The following is an 18,940-nucleotide window of genomic DNA, read 5'->3' on the forward strand; positions in this document are numbered from 1 at the left end:
TCAGCAGCTGGATTTAAATGGAGTAATCCAATTGGTTTCTGTCAAGTGACTCCGTTTTCCAAAAGAAAAAAGTATGGTCTTTAAATACTGCAAAGGGGAGCCCTCCAGCACAGTCAGCAGGAGAAAGGAGGTAGTGGTAATATAATTACTTCAACACACCGCCAGGGCCTTGGAGTCCTTTGTTCAAGCAGGCAGCGGAAGCTGTGACATTGGGATGAGCATAGGAAGATGCAGACCAGGGTGTGTTCAGGCCTTTTCAGAATTCCTTACCACCCTTTGATTACTCAGTATCATTAGCCATGGTGAACAGAGGACCCACTGGTTTTTCCCAGAGCAAGAATAATCCCATGAAATGGAATATTGGGCCAAACCTGAGAGCCCAGATTGAGATGCCACAAGCCATTAACCAGAGTGGAAGCTGCGCATGGAAAGAGCTTGGGGGTGAAAGATTTGGGAATCCTAGTGGTGAAGTGGTTTGCTGCTTTCAAACATTGTTCTTTTGATGGCCTCTTTGAGAATGAGAGGTTGAAGCTTTCTCATCTTGTTTTTTGAAAGCTGAGATTTGAAGTATGGGTGTTGCCCAGGAAGCTCTGTGCTGCCCACCCCTGGTTATGCGCGTCTGTATTAGCAATGCCCTTAAATGCCCAGTTACTTGCATCCTGAGGACAACTTGACTTTTAGAGCAACTTCCTGGCTAAACAAAATTGTCTTGAATTCACTGATGAGCAGTTGCCCACCTCTCCCGTTGAGAAGGAGGTGCACTGAAGTTTCATCACGATGGTATGTGCTAGTCACCTCTTTTTGCCGGGATGCAAAAAGGATACCGTATTTTTCCCTCCATAAGACGCACCTGACCATAAGACGCACCTAGTTTTTAGAGGAGGAAAGCAAGAAAAAAAAAATTCTGTGCAGAGCATGTAAGCGGCTCTCCCTTTTCTTGCTTTAAAGCAAGCAAAGTGAGGGCCGCTTACATGGCTTCTGTCCCGCTTGGTGCAGCTCTCACTTTGCTTGCCCAGCCCTCCACCCGCCTCGCTGTAAAGCGTGGCGACGCCGGAGCAAGAAGAGGAGGAGGAGACACTGGGACAGGTGCTTTGCTTTCTTTACAGCAAGGCGGGAGGAGGGATGGGCAAGCAAAGTGAGATCTGCACAAAGTGGGACAGAAGCTTTGCTTGCTCCCGTCCGTCCCTCCTCCCGCCTCGCTGTGAAGCCAGCAGAGCAATAGCCGCTGACACGCTCTGCGCAGCTCTCGCTTTAACGCAACAAAAGTGAGAGCTGCGCAGAGCGTGTCAGCGGCTCTTGCTCTGCTGGCTTCACAGCAAGCGACGGACGGGAGCCATGGCTCCGCCTGCGGAGGCATCCCTCAGCTCGTGACTGCAGCGGCAGCCAAGGGATCCCTCTATCGTCCAGGGCATTCGCTCCATAAGACGCACAGACCTTTCCCCTTTTTAGGAGGGAAAAAGTGTGTCTTATGGAGCGAAAAATACGGTAAGTTGTGGGGGAGACATGCATGACTTTATTTTGCCCTGTGCAGAATCACAGGCCTGTGGCCTTGGGAGTCTTTGAGCACAGGACCCTTTCCCAGTCCAGCTGCATGGATTGCAACAGATGCATCCCTCCTGGTTGTTTTGTTTCTGATTTACTTCTTCTGTTTTCTTCCGCCCCAACCCTCTCACCCTTTCTAGCTTTTCCGACGTGTGGCTGCTGCCTTGCCTGGGATGGAAAGCACGCAGGACAAAAGCAGAGAAGACAGTATCCTTTTCAGCCCAGCATTTGCAGCCTGTGGATTAAGAAGGAGAATGGGTGTCGAGGTCCATGGGATTGAAGAAAGCATAGCTTTCTGAATTGGGGAGAGTGGTGGGTAAAAAGTACAAAAAGAGAACTCTTCAAAAGAGACTCGAGGTGGGGATTATCAGAAGCTTGGGTTGAGCGTTTTAACTTGGAATTGCAGTGCACAATGTGCAGGTGTGCCCACTGAAAACGATCCGTGCCAGGTAGCTGAAGCAACTGTGGTAAGCCCAAAGCCCCCAAACCAGAGTTCATGAGTCAGTTTGCTTTGCAGGGAAATTGCCACTTGACCTCAAACCCAGTGATTGGATCGACTGGGCCATACAGTGTGAAGGAAAGTCCATTAGTTCAGTTGTCAATCACAGGTGGCTGTGGGGGAAAGTATAAGAAAACCAGCTTCCTGGTCCCAGTGAGACCCTGATGAAGGTTGTTGGCATCCGTCTGTCTCGAGAGACTATGGAGTGGACTATGGGGTGAAGTCGAACTGGAGAATGGCAGCGCCTGCTGTGGCTGCAGAGACCAGTAATTCGTAATTGCCGAGTCCCATGTTTTTGCTCCTGCTTTGGTAGCATAGAAGAGACCCTCCCCAGGATGCAAGCCTGGGCAGTGTTTTTGGAGGTCCTGGGCTGCCCAGATGACAAGACATGCCCCCCCCCCCCCGTTGAGATGGTACAAAGGAAAGCAGGTGCCATCTTAGGGACTGCACTCTGGATTTGTCTAGGATTTACCCGAAGATGTCCCGCAAGGCAGCGAGTACAGCTTTTTTCTGATGAGGGTAACAGAACAGAAAAGGCATGATAACCCTTCATGAATTTATTCACCCCAAAACCCTAGTGACGTTGTTGTTATTGCCGAATAAGTTAATGTCGGGAGTCAACTTTAGTGGACAGAGTTCTGTCTTCTAAAGTAAGGCGAGATCAGAGTGCCTCTTCTAGAATGTAGGTAGCAGCGGATTTCTGAATGGGCTATAAGGAGAACTTCGGTCAGAGGCACTTCGCTTGTCATTCCTTTGCCCTGGCTATTGATAGCCACTTTTATTGCCTTCCAGCCCTTCCAAATTGTTAGTTCTAGTCATGGCTGTGTGAATTGTTTGTTCTGATCTGACTGATAAAGGAGGCATTTATGACATGGTGGGTTAACATGACATGCAGTGCTGGAAGACAAAGGTTCAAAGGTCCTTGCTTCTATTGCCACATGTGTGTCGTAGCATACAAAGCTTTTTAGCTTGTTTTCCCTTAATTAGATGTGTTCCCCCCTGCAAAAAGGCTGCAAAAAGCCTCCCAGATCAAACTTACAAAGATCACTAACAGTGAAGATTCTGTGCTCAGGCTTACACTCTAAAACACACAACACAGAAGGAAAAGAGGTTGGGGAGAGAGGAGAAAACAGAGCAAACCTAGTTCTCAGTCACAGAGCATGCACAATCACACATGAGAGGGATATTCAGGCTTTCAGAGCTTCAGGAGATGGGTGGTACTTCTTTCTGTGATGAAACCTTAAGGAATCATCACTTGCTGAAAATCAACGGAAGCATCATTCCTCCTCCCTGTTGATGGTTACAAGCAAAAGGAAAACTTTTTCAGACACTGTGGCTTTCCCAAGCAGACTCCGCAACCATCACAGACTTCACCAGGCATTCCCATTGTTTGGAAATCAGTTGCCAGCACTCGCTGTAGTTTAAATTTCTATACCACCCTTCATCTGAGGATCACAGGGCAGCTTGCAGTATTATACAGTGGTACCTCGGTTTTCGAGCATCTTGGAAGCCTAACGTTTCAGTTTTCGAGCGCTGAAAACCCGGAATCAATTGCTTCTGTTTTTGAATGCAGCTCAGAAGTCGAATGGCTTCCGCTGCGTTTTTTCCCCTTTCAGTTTTCTCCATTGACTTTGTGCCTTGGCTGTCGAACGTTTCAGAAGTCAAACGGTCTTCTGGAACGGATTACGACAACCGAGGCACCACTGTAGTTGCAGGTGAAGCTGCAGTTTTCACCCAGTGGGGAATTAATGTTTCATGCAGGAAGGGGTTGCAAGGAATGCAATGCCAGAGACTCTGGAAGGGCTTATTCCGTAGGAGTGAGGGCTACCAAAAAGAGCATGCTATCTGCATGGAGAACTTGGAAGTGGGGGGTTAGCCACATGTTCTTCCTTGAATGTTTGGGCATTTTATGAGACTTGAGGGGAGACTGTTTCAGCCATTTCAGCCTGTCTTCCTCTTTCTGCTCTTATTTCCCTTAACTACTTTCCCCCAACAGTGATCGACATCAAACTTGAAAAGCCTCAGGAGCAGCCAGTCAGTGAAGGCGGCTGTTCGTGCTAATATAGTGTATTGCTTTTCTCTTACCTTTCTCCAGACCATCACTGCTTCTTCCTCTCCCCCCCCCCTTTCCCCTCCCCAGACTCATTGGCAGCAATGTGACTATTGGCTTGCCCACCCCCACCCCCACCCCCCCATCCGTAACGTAGCCGCGGTTCATCATTGCTGCTTGTCTCGTGAAGATGATCTGTTAGCTTCACAAGCACAAAAGAAAAGTCGGTGTCTTCGTTATTTATAAGGAAGTTTCAAAAACGAGCCAAAACGATCCTAGCGTATTTCAGTGATTCTTTTGGAAACAGCAGTCCCGCCAGAAAGATAGGTACAAATTTGGTATTATTTTTTTTTTTTAACATTTCAATATTGCACTTACAGAATTAGTGGAAATGGGAGTAGAACGTTTGGATTTGGTGAAAAGGAGTGTGCAGCGTAAAAATGCATCGGCACCCGAGGCAGGCACTGTGGAGCAGTCCTCGGAAGTTCAGCCTGTTCTTTTGCAAAAAAACACACACCAAAACTAGCCTGCTTTGCCTTTTCGGTTGAGATCCTCTAGCCATTTCCCCCCCTAAACAGTAGCCTTTTTGAAATGCTAATAAGATGCTTTTTGTAAAGGGGCAAAGTTGCAAGATACTGTTCTCGGGGTTTAGAAAGCGTTCGCTCTACGTAGGAGCCCCACAGAACAAATGAACCAGTTTGCAGTGCACCTTTGGGTGGACTGGCTGGACTGTCTTCAGAATGAGGATGGGGGAGGCACAGAGGCTTCAAACAGGTTCTGGCACTATAGACAACTTGGTCAAGTTGTGAATCTGTCTCTGAACAGAGACACCTACGCTGCCAGCCATTTAAAGATCCAGCATAAAGTTAATACGTAATGAGGGAGATGAGGAGACAGAACAGAAGAGACTATTCCTGAGTTGGAAAGGGAGGAGGGTACTTGTAAAAGTAGATTTTAAAAGTCCCTTAGATGAAAAAGGAAGGGAACAAAAGATGGAAACAAAACTTAAAATTATGCAGACTTTTGCCTTCGTTTTTAGCATTTTTTTTTATTATTTTGGGTCTTCGGAGTCTCGTGTATTTGTTATTCCTGCGTAGTTTGGTTAAATAATTGGTTGTTTAGTATTACGTTTTAACTGGACTACAATTAACCGTGGTAACCTTCAATATTTATTTCTTTGCTTTTTTTTTTTTACTGTCTTCAAGGGTATTTTTTTTGGGGGGGGGAGGTGTTTGTTAATCTATTTAGAGCTTTGGCAACGTCACGAGATATAGCTAATCCAAGAAACACACTGGGAAGTGGGGACACACATTCACATGCTCACTCTAGAAGTGCACTCTCTTAATCTGTACTAGTCATTGTGAAGTTGCTGTGTAAGTTAACACAACTGTAAATACATTGTTTGTGGGAGGAGCGTTTGCGGCTGGGGAGGGGTAGAATCCAGAAAAAGCCTCTCAAATTTCCGTTTTTCTAAGTGATCGTTTAAAATGGGGGGCGGATGGGGAGAACTGGCTCTCCCTCTCTATCTTCAATGCCCCCTTTCACTTTAGGGGGGGAGCCCCCTCCCCAAGCACCCCAGCTTCGGATGTGCACACGCATAATCTCTCTGTTCCTGCATTGTGGAATTGGAATGGCAAATTCATCACTTTGACCTGAGTTTCCAGTAACTTTGCATATACCAGCAATGTCATCGTATCTTTCAAGGGCAGAACAAGACACCCAAATGCTTTTAATGCAATATTGAAGAGGTGGTTTATCTTTCCTTTTCCTTTTTGGAAGTAGCATGTCTGGAATTCAAGCGTTTAAATAATGGCGCGACAGGTGGATGTGTTCTTTTCCGCCCCGAAAAGAAAAACGAAAGGGAAGGAAGGCCTGGCTACTTTTCCTGTATTGTTGTATTCTATATGTGCGAAAAGAAAAAAAACCCACAAAAAAATTAAAAACATGATCCATCTTGCTGCTTTTTAATATTGAGTTTTCCGTGGCTTGGGTTCTTAAAGCAATGAAAATGTGTACACGGGTTGGATTTTTTTAAACATGCACAGAATTTTTTGCTTCCAATAAAGTATCTAATCAAAACACTAAAATCGACAGGCCTTCGCCTCTGCTCATTTTACGCTGCTGCTCATAGCTGTCAACCGTCCCTTATTTGGTGGGAAACTCCCTTATCCCATGTCCCACTGCTGTCCCTTATTGATGATGTCCCTTAAATTTCCCAGGTTTCAAAGGAAGCAGTTCCTCTCCCTCCCTCCCTGCCGGCCAGGGAGGAGGGAGGCTCCAGCTGTGTTGCTTGGCTGCCCGGTCCGCCCCCCTCCAGCCTCCTCTCACAAGCCTCAGCCCCCGGGAGCCCCTCCCCACCGGGACCGGCGGGAGTCTCGGGCCCTTCCCCTGCCACCATCCTTGCAGCCACCGAACTGAGCGTCTCTGCCTGGGGCCTCCCATCTGCCCACCGCCGCCGCCGCTGCTCCCGCTAGGCCATACTGCAGCTGCGCTGCCGAAGGACCCAGATGAGATGAGCAGCCTGGCGTGGCCTATGAATTGCTGAGGAGCCTTGAGAGGAGAGCGAGGGCAACCATAGAGAAAGCTGTTCAGAGAGAGGAGGGGGAGGCGGAGGCGCGGGCAGGTGTTCCAAGGGCTAGCCATAGAGGGGGAAAGCGGAGGAAGGACCGCAAGCGCTTCTCCCCTAGATTTGTAGTGGTAGACTAGCATAGATGGTCTGATCTGCGGGTTTACTTTGGGCGCTATTTCCTCCCCCCCTCCTCCCGCCCCGCCTGATGGAGCTGAGAGCTGCAGATGGAGCACGAGAGAAAAGATACAGAACTGCAGCAGCATCTTCGTAGCTTGGACTTTGTTTTGCGCGAAAAGTGGTTGCTGCTTGTAGTTATTTAATTGCAGTGTTTCATCGGCTGGTGTCTTGAGCAGCAACCTCTGGAAACAAAGGGCTAAAAACCGGCGCTGCTCTCCCAAATTACCGGTATCTCGTCCCTTTTAACTTTGTATTTCAGCTGGTTAACTAAAATCCCTTATTTTGGCTGCTGATCCCTTATTTTCGAGGTTGCTGGTCCCTTATTTTCAAATCTGTAAGTTGACAGCTATGCTGCTGCTACGGTCCCCGTCTCCCAGCCTTCCTTCCTGGCCTCTAGCGCTCCTCCTCGTAGGTATGACGGTGCTAGGAGAGTGGGGAGGGCCAGTTCGGGTGGCACGGAGTTGTTGCAGTGCCTTTCACTCTTTGGGTTTGGTGCGTTGGCCAAGCAAAAGAATCTCAGATCTTTATTGGGACTGGTTGCAAAGGCGCCAGTGACCTCCCTCAAATACGGGGAAAACGCTATCCCAGGGGTCAGCAAACTTTTAAAGGAGGGGGCTGGTTCACCGCCCCTCGGACCTTTTGGTGGGCCGGACTGCGCGCGCACTCTCTCCCCCAGCTCCTCCCCTCCCAGTGTTGGTGCTGACCTTGAAAGCCCTAAACGGCCTCGGCCCAGTATACCTGAAGGAGCGTCTCCACGCCCATCGTCCAGCCCAGACACAGAGGTCCAGATCCGAGGGCCTTCTGGCGGTTCCCTCCCTGCGAGAAGCCAAGTTACAGGGAACCAGGCAGAGAGCCTTCTCGGTAGTGGCGCCCGCCCTGTGGAACGCCCTCCCATCAAATGTCAAGGAAATAAGCAACTATCTGACTTTTAGAAGACATCTGAAGGCAGCCCTGTTTAGGGTAGCTTTTAATGTTTAATAGACTACAGTGGTGCCCCGCAAGACGAACGCCTCACAAGACGGAAAACCCGCTAGACGAAAGGGTTTTCCGTTTTGGAGGCGCTTCGCAAAACAAATTTCCCTATGGGCTTGCTTCGCAAGATTAAAATGTCTTGCAAGTTCCTGCGGGGTTTTTCCCTTTCCCCCCCCTTTTCCTAAGCCCTAAGCCGCTTATCAGCTGATCCGCTAAAAGCCGCTAAACCGCTAATAGCGCTAATCCGCTAAGCTGTCAATGGGTTTGCTTCGCAAGACGAAAAAACCGCTATACAAAGAGCCTCACGGAACGAATTAATTTCGTCTTGCGAGGCACCACTGTATTACTAAACGGCTATACAACAATTTTAATATTCTGTTGAAAGCCGCCCAGAGTGGCTGGGGAAACCCAACCAGATGGGTGGGGTATAAATAATAAATTATTATTATTATCATTAAATTAATTTCCTACCACCTCCGCCACTCTGCCTGCGTTTGGGAGCCAGCAGTGGTGGTGACGCCTCTCCTTTCTGGGCCAGCTTTCGCAGGCGCCCATTACGGGGCCAGCAGGCATGCCAAGCTTCAGCCGAAGCCCCATGACGCCATCACTATCACGCCAGTCATGATGCCCACAGCGCAGCCATGGGCGGAGAGGCTGGCAGATGGCGAGGCTGCAGATTGGCTAGCTGCTGGCACCAATGAAAGCACAGCTCCGTTCCTCCGCAGGGCGGGGAGAAGCCAGGAGGAGGCGCCGCCACCACGGTGGGTGGGTGTGTGTGTTGGGAATGGCACCCGAAAAAAATTGCAAAAAAAATATTGCACAGCCCAATCACGCCAATCCAAGCGACAATTCCAGGACTGTCTTTGGGCCAGATCCCGAGGGCGATTGGTCCCGATCCGGCCTGCGGGCCTTAGTTTGCCAACCCATGCCCTATTTCATAGGGAGACAGGGAGCTTTTGCAAGTGGGAGCCTGGGTTGTGTGTGTTCTCTTCCAGGAGAAAGGAAGATTGCCAGTAACCCCAAACAGCCCTCTGCTTTCCATCGCCACCTCTCTTCCCCAGGGAGCAGAATTGCCAAAGACAAGAGTGCAAATGCATTTGGGTGGAAATGGAACTTAAGGCCAGTAAGGTTTGTGTTGAACATAGCTCCACAACTAAGGAGAATTTGCCTTGTGCGCGAAGGAATTTTCTCCCTGACTCAACCTTGGGAAGGCCTTTCTGGAAGCAAGAGCCGTTTGACAGCAGAACGGTCTCCCTCGGAAGGTGGTGGAGGTTTTCAAGCAGAGGTTTGGAGGGTCCTCCATCAGGAATTCTTTAGCTGTGATTCCTGCATTGCAAGGGGTTAGATTAGATGGCCTCTGAGGTCCCTCCCCACAATTCTATGGTTCTATCTCTCTCTTATATGCCTGTTGCCTTTGTCCATGGAGTTTTCTTGGCAGGGATACTGGAGTGGCTTGCTGGTTCCTGCTCCTGGTGGATCACGTTTGGTCAAAACTCTCCACTATGACCTGTCCATCTTGGGTGGCCCTGCACGGCATAGCTCATAGCTTCTCTGAGTTATTCAAGCCCCTTCGCCACGGCAAGGCAGTGATCCATGAAGACAGGAGTGCCTGGCATGCTCTGGTCCATGGGGTCACAAAGAGTCGGACACGACTAAACAACAACAACATCTCTTCCCATCCCTTGGTGCCCTCTAAATCTGGAGCAGATTTTGGGATGGCACCAGGTGTGTGTTGCACGAGAACAGAAATTCCAGCTGCACCAGCAGGAATCCTTTTGCTGGCTTTCGATAATGCAGCTGGGTGGTTGAACTTGGCCCTGAATTGCGATTTGTACCATATACGGATACAGAACTTGTAGGGACCGGCACCTGGGTTTTGGCTATAGTTGAGTCACTTTTGTCTAAAAAATGACAGTTAATAAGTATAACAATAACAGCAATCTAAAACATACACTGCTGCTACGTCAAGGACACTGCCAGATTGTATAACTGCTCTTATTGATCTGGGAGTCCAGTTTTCCAGGAGGGTCTGAGATGCTAGATGTCTCTATAGTGACATCTGCTGGCTGGTTGCTTGCTAGAAATAGAACAACCAAGTTCAGAGTTATTTCTGTTAGAACAGGCATTCCCTTCTTGCTGTTAGGGTGAAAGCTTCCCTTATCTTGTGCCCAGTTGAAGGCATTAAAGGCCAGAAGGGAAAAGCCAGCTGGTGCTCCCGATTCTCGAGTCAGCCACCCTTAAGCTGTTGTGAACTACGATTCCCATCACTCCTAGCGAGCAGAGCTATTCTCTCCCATCAGCCCTAGCATCACATGCTGGCTAGGGCTTCTGGGAATTGTAGTCCAAAACACCTGGTTGGCCAAGACCATGGGTAGGAAAACTAAGGCCTGGGGGCTGGATCCAGCCCAATTGCCTTCCAAATCCGGCCCGCGGATGGTCCAGGAATCAGCGTGCTTTTGCATGAGTAAAATGTGTGCTTTTATTTAAAATGCATCTCTGGGTTATTTGTGGGGCATAAGAATTCGTTCATTCCCCCCCCCCCAAAAAAAAATATAGTCCGGCCCCCCACAAGGTCTGAGGGACATTGGACCAGCCCCCTGCTGAAAAAGTTTGCTGACCCCTGGCCAAGACCCATCAAAGGCTGGACTCGACAGACCCTTTCCCCACAAAGGAAACAAAGACTTTGGTGCAGTGAATAGCAACTTTTATTATTCTTAAATAGCTTTTATTCCCCCCCCCCCCACCAAAAAATATACATAACTATTAGTGCTTTGAACAACACTTGACAGAACCAAACTGCAAACTGACACAGGAGAAACCCAGACACTGAAATGTGTGGTGAGCGAAGCAAACCTAAGCGAGGTCTTGCTTGTGCTGTGGATAGTGAGGAGCTCCAGACACCCCCATTTCTCAGCCGAAGACTGCAGGGCCCTGAAGGGCACCCCCCCTTTTGGCAGCGGCTAGCGGCTTCACTGACCCCTGGGCTGCTGCACTCTCCCTGCCGAGAGATATTTTGGTGCTTAGGTACAGCGTACTTCCCTGCAAATCCAGAGGTGAAGTATGCATGGATTTATTCCGGGCTGTTTTCTCTTTAAAAGAGGCGCGATCTGTGAACATGACAGTGTACCCAAGTACAAAAATACCTGATTCTCGTTTGAAATGGCCTTTAACTAATGACCTGACAGGCCAGGCCAAAGCCCCTCAGAAAAGGCAGAACTCCACACAAACAGCTTGTTCCACGATTCTTTGCATATGCACATTGCACAAACCGCACTGCATTCCACAAGGCAGAAATAATGCCCACCCCCGGGTGTTAAAGCATATTGGGGAGGGAGTCTTTCCCCACTCTGACTAATCTGCTGAAGAGTCACCCACAGAGAATCACGTAAACCATATTTATTACACAGGCTAACGAAACGGGGCAGTATTCAGACTTTCTGCACTTTTGTGCAAGGAATTTTCCTCTCCCCTGCCCCAATGCTCTGTGCGCCACCCCCAAAACTGTGCCAGAGATTTAGGGGGCGTGTGCGGAGGGGGGGGGGAGAGGGGAATGTTCCATCATGCAGGAAGAAATTGTTCCCGTGGAATACAACCCAGAGAGATTTAAAGTAAAACATTTAGCCTTGGCTACAGGGTACCTTCGATTTGCATCGGAGCAGCTGGAAGTCTAAATGTCTTGCTTTGCAGCTTTCCACGTTCTGCTTTGTCAGTCAATGCATGGAATCATGCATTGGAATCATGGAACCAGATGCAACCTGCAGGTCTGCCTCCAGAATGTGAGAACGGCCCCAAGAGAACTTGTGAGCTACTACAATGAACGGGAGCAGAAGCAGAATGGGAGTGTGTGCCCTGGTGAATGCTCACCTCCTAGGGACCACAAGCGATGCTCCCAAACCCCACTTCCATCTTTGATAAGCAGCCTCCCACTTCAGATCCCTGCATTGCACTAGATGACTCCCTTCCAAATCTACAATTCTGGGATTCTAGTAGTAGTGTCAACGGGTAGGGCACAAGGCAGGGAGCTGAACAGTAGGTGGCGCCAGAGCAAACTCATCCTCACATTTTCCCCATCTTCCTTGGTGAGTTCAAAGCTGAGACTATGGAGGGGGAAGGAAGTTGGCTGGCAGTGCAACCCCCTGGAATAGTTGTAATAAAGGAAGCAAGCAGCAGGGGCTGGCAGAGTGTAGTCTGAGGTTGGCGGGCAATGTTCCCTGTGCCCAAAGGAACCAGCCGCTGCTGTGGTCTCGGTAATGTTGGTGTGTCTCAGTGTGCAGAGTCCCTACAGTCAGCCCCCTCACCTGTTTGGACTGTTTTAATGACAATAATGTTATGGATCCATAGGGAAGGGAGGGGAGATTTTTTAAAATTTTGTACGCTGCTTGGGGAATTTCTGGGCTGGGTGTGGTGGAATGGTCAATAAATAACTTTGGAAAGGAAATAAACAGTCAAAAAAAAAAAAAAAAAGCAGAGAGGCTGTATATTTGCCTTGTTAGCTGTGAAGTGCAATTGGTTGTGGTTTGGTCACATAATTGTGCTTTCAAGTTGCAGAGAGGGAAAGTTCCGAAACGGCCAAGAAAAAAGATTGCTGTGATTTTAGTATTGTGGCACTTGGGAGAGCTTGCATCTACAGTGGTACCTCACAAGACGAATGCCTCGTAAGACGAAAAACTCGCAAAACGAAAGAGTTTTTCGTTTTTTGAGTTGCTTCGCAAGACGGATTTCCCTATGGGCTTGCTTCGCAAGATGAAAACGTCTTGCAAGTTTGTTTCCTTTGTCTTGCAAGTTTGTTTCCTTTTTCTTAAAACCGTGCATTCACTTCGAGGAGCAACTCATAGCACGCGGTGTGGTAGCCTTTTTTGAGGTTTTTGAAGACTTTGGTGATTTTTGAAGCTTTTCCAAAGTCCGTGCTTCGCAAGACGAAAAAATCGCAAGACGAAAAAACTCGCGGAACGAATTAATTTCGTCTTGCGAGGCACCACTGTACTCGTTTTTATTTTTAAGCCTTTGCTCAAGGGCCAGGCCTTGTGGCTAGCAACCTCACAAAACCTACCTTTCACTTGCTAAAACACAAGCAATGCATTTCTGCCACTCAGCCTTGCCAGGCTACTGGTCTAGGGCAGGGTGTTATTAGGGGCAACCTGGGGGTGTCTCTGACACTGTTCCTTCTCAGCACTCCTCTATAGCACCTTGGCACACGCAGATTGCAGCTTTTAAACTACTGCTTCCGAGTTTTCCACTCTCAGGCTGGGCAACCATCTGGCGGGGTGACGGTGAAAAATTTCACACCAAATGGGCAAAGGGCACGAGGAGAGTCCTGCTGCGATTCCCGCAGGGACCAGATGACCCTTCCGACTCTCTTACGATTCTAGGGATCAGGCCAAAGGCTTGTCTAGCCAGCATCTCAGTCTCACAGCGGCCAAGAAGATGCCCCGATGGGAAAGCAGCCCACAAGCAACTGGCGTTCAGAGCAGAACTTAAACACGGCCTTATCCTCCATGTGTTTGCCTGGTCCCCTTTCAAAGCCAAGCTGGTGGCCATCCATCGCTGGCTCCTGTGGCAAGGAGTTCCACAGTCTTAACTGCGTGCATAGTGGTTTACACTTCTATAAACCAGAAAGCACAAACCCACCACTGTAACCTGCAAAAACAACAGACATTGGGGACACCAGCCCCCTTTGAACTCAGTGGGGCGCTTCCACGGACTAGATTTCTTTGCATGAAAAGCTTGTGCCATAATAAATTGGGCAGTTTTCAAAAGCATCCTATGACTCTTTATTAGGAAGCTAGGAAGTCCGCCTCCTACGGAGCCAGACCTTTGGTTCATTGAGCTCAGTGCTGCCTACACGGGCAGGCAGCAGCCCTGCTGGATTTATGGCAGAAACCGGAACTGAACCAGGGAGCTTCTGCGTACACTGAGCTACAGCTGCTTTGTTGCCAGGCGTCTTAAAAACGGCTGCCATCCCAGAAAACAGCCAGAGTCCCAAGGCCGTGATCCCGGTGAGATCAGCCACAACACCTCCAAGTATCTGGAAGAGATGGCAACCCACCTTTACAAAAACCAGCAATCTGAAACGAGCCCCCCAGGAGCTCGTTTCACCGGAATAAATAAGGTCAAGCTGAAAGCTGACATCTGTAACCTGGAGGTTTGCGGCTTTCTTCCCCGCAGGGCTCTGAGCCTCGGAGACGCAGTAATTCAGCAGGTGCCGCCGCTCCCCATTGTTGCGGAAAGGCTTGACCTGATGGATTTCGGCCTGCTGTGGAAGCCTCAAAATGCAGAGAAAGAACAGTGGGAAAAGTTTGTAGCCTCTGGGCACTGGAGGGTGTCTGCCCTCTTCCAGGGTGCCAGCAAAAACGACATGAAAACCGAGGTGTTGTTTGGGGAGGCAGGACAACGTAGCTGGCAGCTACGCCCCCAAAATACACGAAGACCGATTTGAGTAAGCCGAGCTGGAGGATGCCTAGCAAAGCGAAATGGGGAGGGGAGGGTGCGGCAGCGCAGAAAGTGGCTCTTGTGATTGGCGGCAGAAGCAAATATCACATCAGGTGTGGGCAGGTCAACATCAGGTGTGGGCAGTTAACCAGGCTGGTGGAATCCATTTCTGATTCTATTTGCTAGCTATGGTTTGTTAGAGCAGAGAGAAACTGGTGGCTCGGGTGGGCGGGGCCAAGTGCAAAATGGCGGCTCGGGGGTGGGGCTAGATGAAGAATGGCGGCTGGGACTGGGCGGGGCCTGCTGCCTACCATGCCCCCCCCCCCCGGGCTTACTTGCACATCAGGGATGCTAACGGCCTCCTTGCGACGAAAGAAGCCTTTCTGGTGCTAACTCTTTTGTTAAGACGATTTAGTGATAAGGGACAGCCGCCGGCCTCCCGCAAACGGCCCAGAGATGTTCGGGGGGGATCCCGATTTTGCTTCTGCCCACCCCTGGCCTCCCCTACAAAGCAGGTCCCCCTTTGGCCCTCCCTCTCCGGTGGGGAATCACAGCGGCATCTTAGCTGAGCGTCTGGGCTGGGTCTGCGGAAGAGGGGGCTCAGAACCAACAGGGCATCCACATGAACGAGCCCAAGGCGGCCCCTGAGGCGGCCCCCGCCAGCAGGCCCAAGGCCATCTGGTCTCCGGAGACGCGGTACGGATCCTCGCGGAAAATGACGTGGGTCGTTCCGGGTGCTGCGGAGAGAGGAAAAGGAACAGATGTAGTAATCGATGTAAGCAGGAAACATGGCCAGTGACGGATTTACGTATAAGCTAAACCATGGCTAGGCAAGCTAAGGCCCGGGGGCCGGATCTGGCCCAATTGCCATCTAAATCCGGCCCATGGACTGTCCAGGAATATAACACCAGTCTTGAAAGACCTACACTGGCTCCCAGTACATTTCCGAGCACAATTCAAAATGTTGGTGCTGACCTTGAAAGCCCTAAACGGCCTTGGACCAGTATCCCTGAAGGAGTGTCTCCACCCCCATCATTCTATCCCAGACACTGGGGTCCAACTCCGAGGGCCTTCTGGCAGTTCCCTCATTGCGGGAAGCCAAGTTACAGGGAACCAGGCAGAGGGCCTTCTCGGTGGTGGCACCCGCACTGTGGAACGCCCTCCCACCAGATGTCAAACAACTACCAGACTTTTAGAAGACATCTGAAGGCAGCCCTGTTTAGGGAAGCTTTTAATGTTTAATAGGTTATTGTATTTTAGTGTTTTGTTGGAAGCTGCCCAGAGTGGCTGGGGAACCCCAGCCAGATGGGCGGGGTATAAATAATAAAATATTATTATTATAAATTATTAGTGTGTTTTTACATGAGTAGAATGTGTCCTTTAATTTAAAATGCATCTCTGGGTTATTTGTGGCGCCTGCCTCGTGTTTTTACATGAGCAGAATGTGTGTTTTTATTTAAAATGCATCTCTGGGTTATTTGTGGGGCATAGGAATTCGTTCACCCCCCCCCAATATAGTCCAGCCCCCCACAAGGTCTGAGGAACAATGGTCCGGCCCCCTGCTGAAAAAGTTTGCTGACCCCTGAGCTAAACAAGCTATATCTTAGGGCCCTACTCTCTTGGGGGCCCCCCAAAAATGTAAAGGAAAAAAACCACTGGATGTACATTTCCAAAATACAAAAGATAAAAAACAAATAAAATGAAACCTACATGCAGCAATCAGAAGGCTTTTCAATGTTTTGTTAAATTTTGGTTGGTAATGCCTGACTTTTGAACAATGCAGTCTCTTCTGCTTTTCGTGCAATGCAGAGAAATTCGCACCCGGCGCCACCAGAGGTCACCCTACACTTCAGGATGTTCCTAAGCCAGCAATGGCTACATCAGGGCTGCCCAAACTTTTTTTCAAAGAGGGCCGGATTTGATGAAATGAACATGCGTGAGGGCCAACCAAAGAACTGTAAATGATAGATCGATAGATGGATGATAGTGCAGTTTTAATTATAATTATCATCTATCTCTAATTGTTTCTTATTGATTATGATAGATAGATAGATAGATAGATAGATAGATAGATAGATAGATAGATAGATAGATAGATATAGATGATACATAGATGATAGATAGTGCAGTTATAATTCTATATCATCTATCTATCACCTATCTATCTATCTATCTATCTATCTATCTATCTATCTATCTATCTATCTCTAATTGTTTCTTATTGATTATGATAGATAGATAGATGATCTATCTATCTATTTTTCTATCATCTATCTATCTATCTATCTATCTATCTATCTATCTATCTATCTATCTATCTCTATCTATCTATCATCTATCTATCTATCTATCTATCTATCATCTATCTATCTATCTATCTATCTATCTATCTATCTCTAATTGTTTCTTATTGATTATGATAGATAGATAGATGATCTATCTATCTATTTTTCTATCATCTATCTATCTATCTATCTATCTATCTATCTATCTATCATCTATCTATCTATCTATCTATCATCTATCTATCTCTATCTATCTATCATCTATCTATCTATCTATATCTATCTATCTATCTATCTATCTATCTATCTATCTATCTATCTATATCTATCTATCTATCTATCTATCTATCTATCTATCTATCTATCTATTATCTATCTATCTCTATCTATCTATCATCTATCTATCTATCTATCTATCTATCTATCTATCTATCTATCTATCTATCATCTATCTATCTCTAATGCAAATAATCACAATAACAGTGTGGCACGAGCCCTTTCATAAAAGCAGTCAGTTCCTTAAACCCTGTTTCAACAAGAAAAGTCTTAATCTGCGAGACGACAGACAGCAAGCAGGGAGACAGCCTGGCTTCTCCTCAAAGCCCAGAACCCCCGGAGTCTTGCACCTTTGGGAGACTGGGCTGGTGTGCAACAACAGCCTCGAAGCGTTGCATCTGCAACACTCATCGCCGCATCCTGTCTGACCAGCTCCAATGTTTGGCCCTCTGCTGCAGCGCCCAAAACGTCACACAGAGGCCCATCGCCACCCAGCCTTGGGGGAGGGCCTGAAAAGAGCCCCCAGCTGAGCAAACCTGAACTGGCCTGGGGGGGGGGGAGGTGAAAAGGGACGGTGATGGATGAACACACCTCCGTACTGGTTGCCGTAGTAATCGGAGCTGACGTACATCGCCTGGTGGGAGTCGAGGGGAACCGTCTGGTAATAGTCGTCGTACGGGTCATACAGGTGCACCTGGAGAAGGTGAGAAACAAGAACGTTTGCAGCTGAGAAACCTGAGTCGGAAGCCGGAGTGGGGGGGCAGGAGGCAGCTCCCCATAGCAACCAGCCTCTGCACCCAGATTGGCTTTGGAGGCTCCCCCGGGGTGCCCCTGGCATTTTGAGGTGCCCTGGGTGGCAGCCAGAAACTGGGCCTTCATGGTGGTGGCCCCTCATCTGTGGAATTTCCTTCTCAGGGAGGCCTGCCTCGTCCTTCTCTTGCGTATGCCAGCAGAAACCCATTTTCATTCTGATTTTTTTAACTGGTTGGGTCTGCTGCTTGTTTCCCTGCATGGGCTGTTTATAGTGTTTTCTTTGCTAAGTTGTTGATGGAGCAGCTATGGGGGGGGGGAGAACATGGATTTGAAGGGAGGACCTCCTGCAAGATGTAAGCACAGCTGGACAGCTGTGAAGGAGAGATTCTCACCCAGACCCCAAAGGAGAGAGGGGCAGCAGTCTGTTGACGGAGGGGAGCAATGCAGAAAATGGGGTGGGGGGGCTTTCCCATCCAGATCCTGAACAGCTCGCCAAGTCTTTGGATCCCAAAGGCCAGAGAATTTCGAGTTCAGTCCGGAGCACTCGAGGCCCTCCCGCGGCGCCAAAGCCATCGATCGCCAGCCTGATTGCGCTTATTGATCTGTGTGGCTAGCCAGGCCGGGAAATTGGGAGAAGGCTCGGCTAAAAATAGAGTTGCCTCAGCAGGAGAGAAATCTAGCTGCTCGGCTCCAGAGCAAAGCCACTTGGAGCAGGCAGACGTGGCAACTAGGCGACTGGCGAATCAGTTTAATGTGCAATTACTTTTCCCTGCAACTTCCCCCTTCGGGTGGCGTGGGAACAGCGCCGGATTCACGTATAAGCTAAACAAGCTATAGCTTAGGGCCCCACTCTTTTGGGGGCCCCCAAAAAAATTAAAGGAAAAAAAACTACTGGATGTACATTTCCAAAAAACAAAAGATAAAAAACAAATAAAATAAAACCTACACGCAGCAGCAGCGTTTTGTGCTGTGTAGGCTCCTGTGATGTAAGTCATGGGCCCCGCCTGCTAGCCTGCTCCCAAAAATATCACAAGTTTGCTCATTTCTATATATAGGGTGCCTACAGTCTGCCATTTATAATTATTATTCGTTTGCATGATGTATTTACACCTATTATTATTTCATGTTATAGCGAGTTTCTAGAGGCTAGATTATGAGTCTTTGTAAATTGTGTTTCTAAAGGAACTTTTGTTATTGCCAAATGCCGGTGTGTTTGCATTATTAAGTTTGTTATGAATAAAAAAACATTTTAAGTTAGAGCTTAATAAGAATTTAACTATGAATATACTTCTCAATTGTATTTCACTGTTGATATACTCATGGACACGGGTGGCGCTGTGGGTTAAACCACAGAGCCTAGGAGCTTGCTGATTGGAAGATCGGCGGTT

The 18,940-nt window shown here is 48.5% G+C and overlaps 2 protein-coding genes and 1 long non-coding RNA gene across 5 annotated transcripts in view; 1 reads left to right on the forward strand and 2 right to left on the reverse strand.

Annotated features, from left to right (window-relative positions):
* Positions 1-6,178, forward strand: part of RAB6A (RAB6A, member RAS oncogene family) — a 58,475-nt gene extending 52,297 nt beyond the window's left edge. For all 3 annotated transcript variants that reach the window (XM_081860818.1, XM_081860819.1, XM_081860817.1), the window contains 2 exons: positions 1,683-1,749; positions 4,038-6,178. In XM_081860818.1, the coding sequence (XP_081716944.1) occupies positions 1,683-1,749; positions 4,038-4,102 (132 nt within the window). In that variant the 3' untranslated portion in view covers positions 4,103-6,178. The remainder of the gene's footprint in view (positions 1-1,682; positions 1,750-4,037) is intronic.
* A 5,995-nt stretch (positions 6,179-12,173) lies between these two features.
* LOC309341339 lies at positions 12,174-14,139 on the reverse strand. Its single transcript, XR_014156231.1, has 2 exons — positions 12,794-14,139; positions 12,174-12,445 (listed from the first exon to the last, which is right to left on the reverse strand). It is a non-coding gene; the product is annotated as an uncharacterized lncRNA (long non-coding RNA).
* Positions 14,140-14,146: 7 nt separating this feature from the next.
* The window catches only part of PLEKHB1 (pleckstrin homology domain containing B1), a 33,160-nt gene continuing 28,366 nt past the window's right edge, over positions 14,147-18,940 (reverse strand). The window contains exons 5-6 of the mRNA XM_081860838.1: positions 17,391-17,493; positions 14,147-14,975 (exon numbers count right to left, since the gene is read on the reverse strand). Of these exons, the coding sequence (XP_081716964.1) occupies positions 14,839-14,975; positions 17,391-17,493 (240 nt within the window). The 3' untranslated portion in view covers positions 14,147-14,838. The remainder of the gene's footprint in view (positions 14,976-17,390; positions 17,494-18,940) is intronic.

Source organism: Podarcis erhardii (assembly GCF_964252035.2).
Source record: "Podarcis erhardii genome assembly, chromosome: 4".
Taxonomy (NCBI): Eukaryota; Metazoa; Chordata; class Lepidosauria; order Squamata; family Lacertidae; genus Podarcis; species Podarcis erhardii.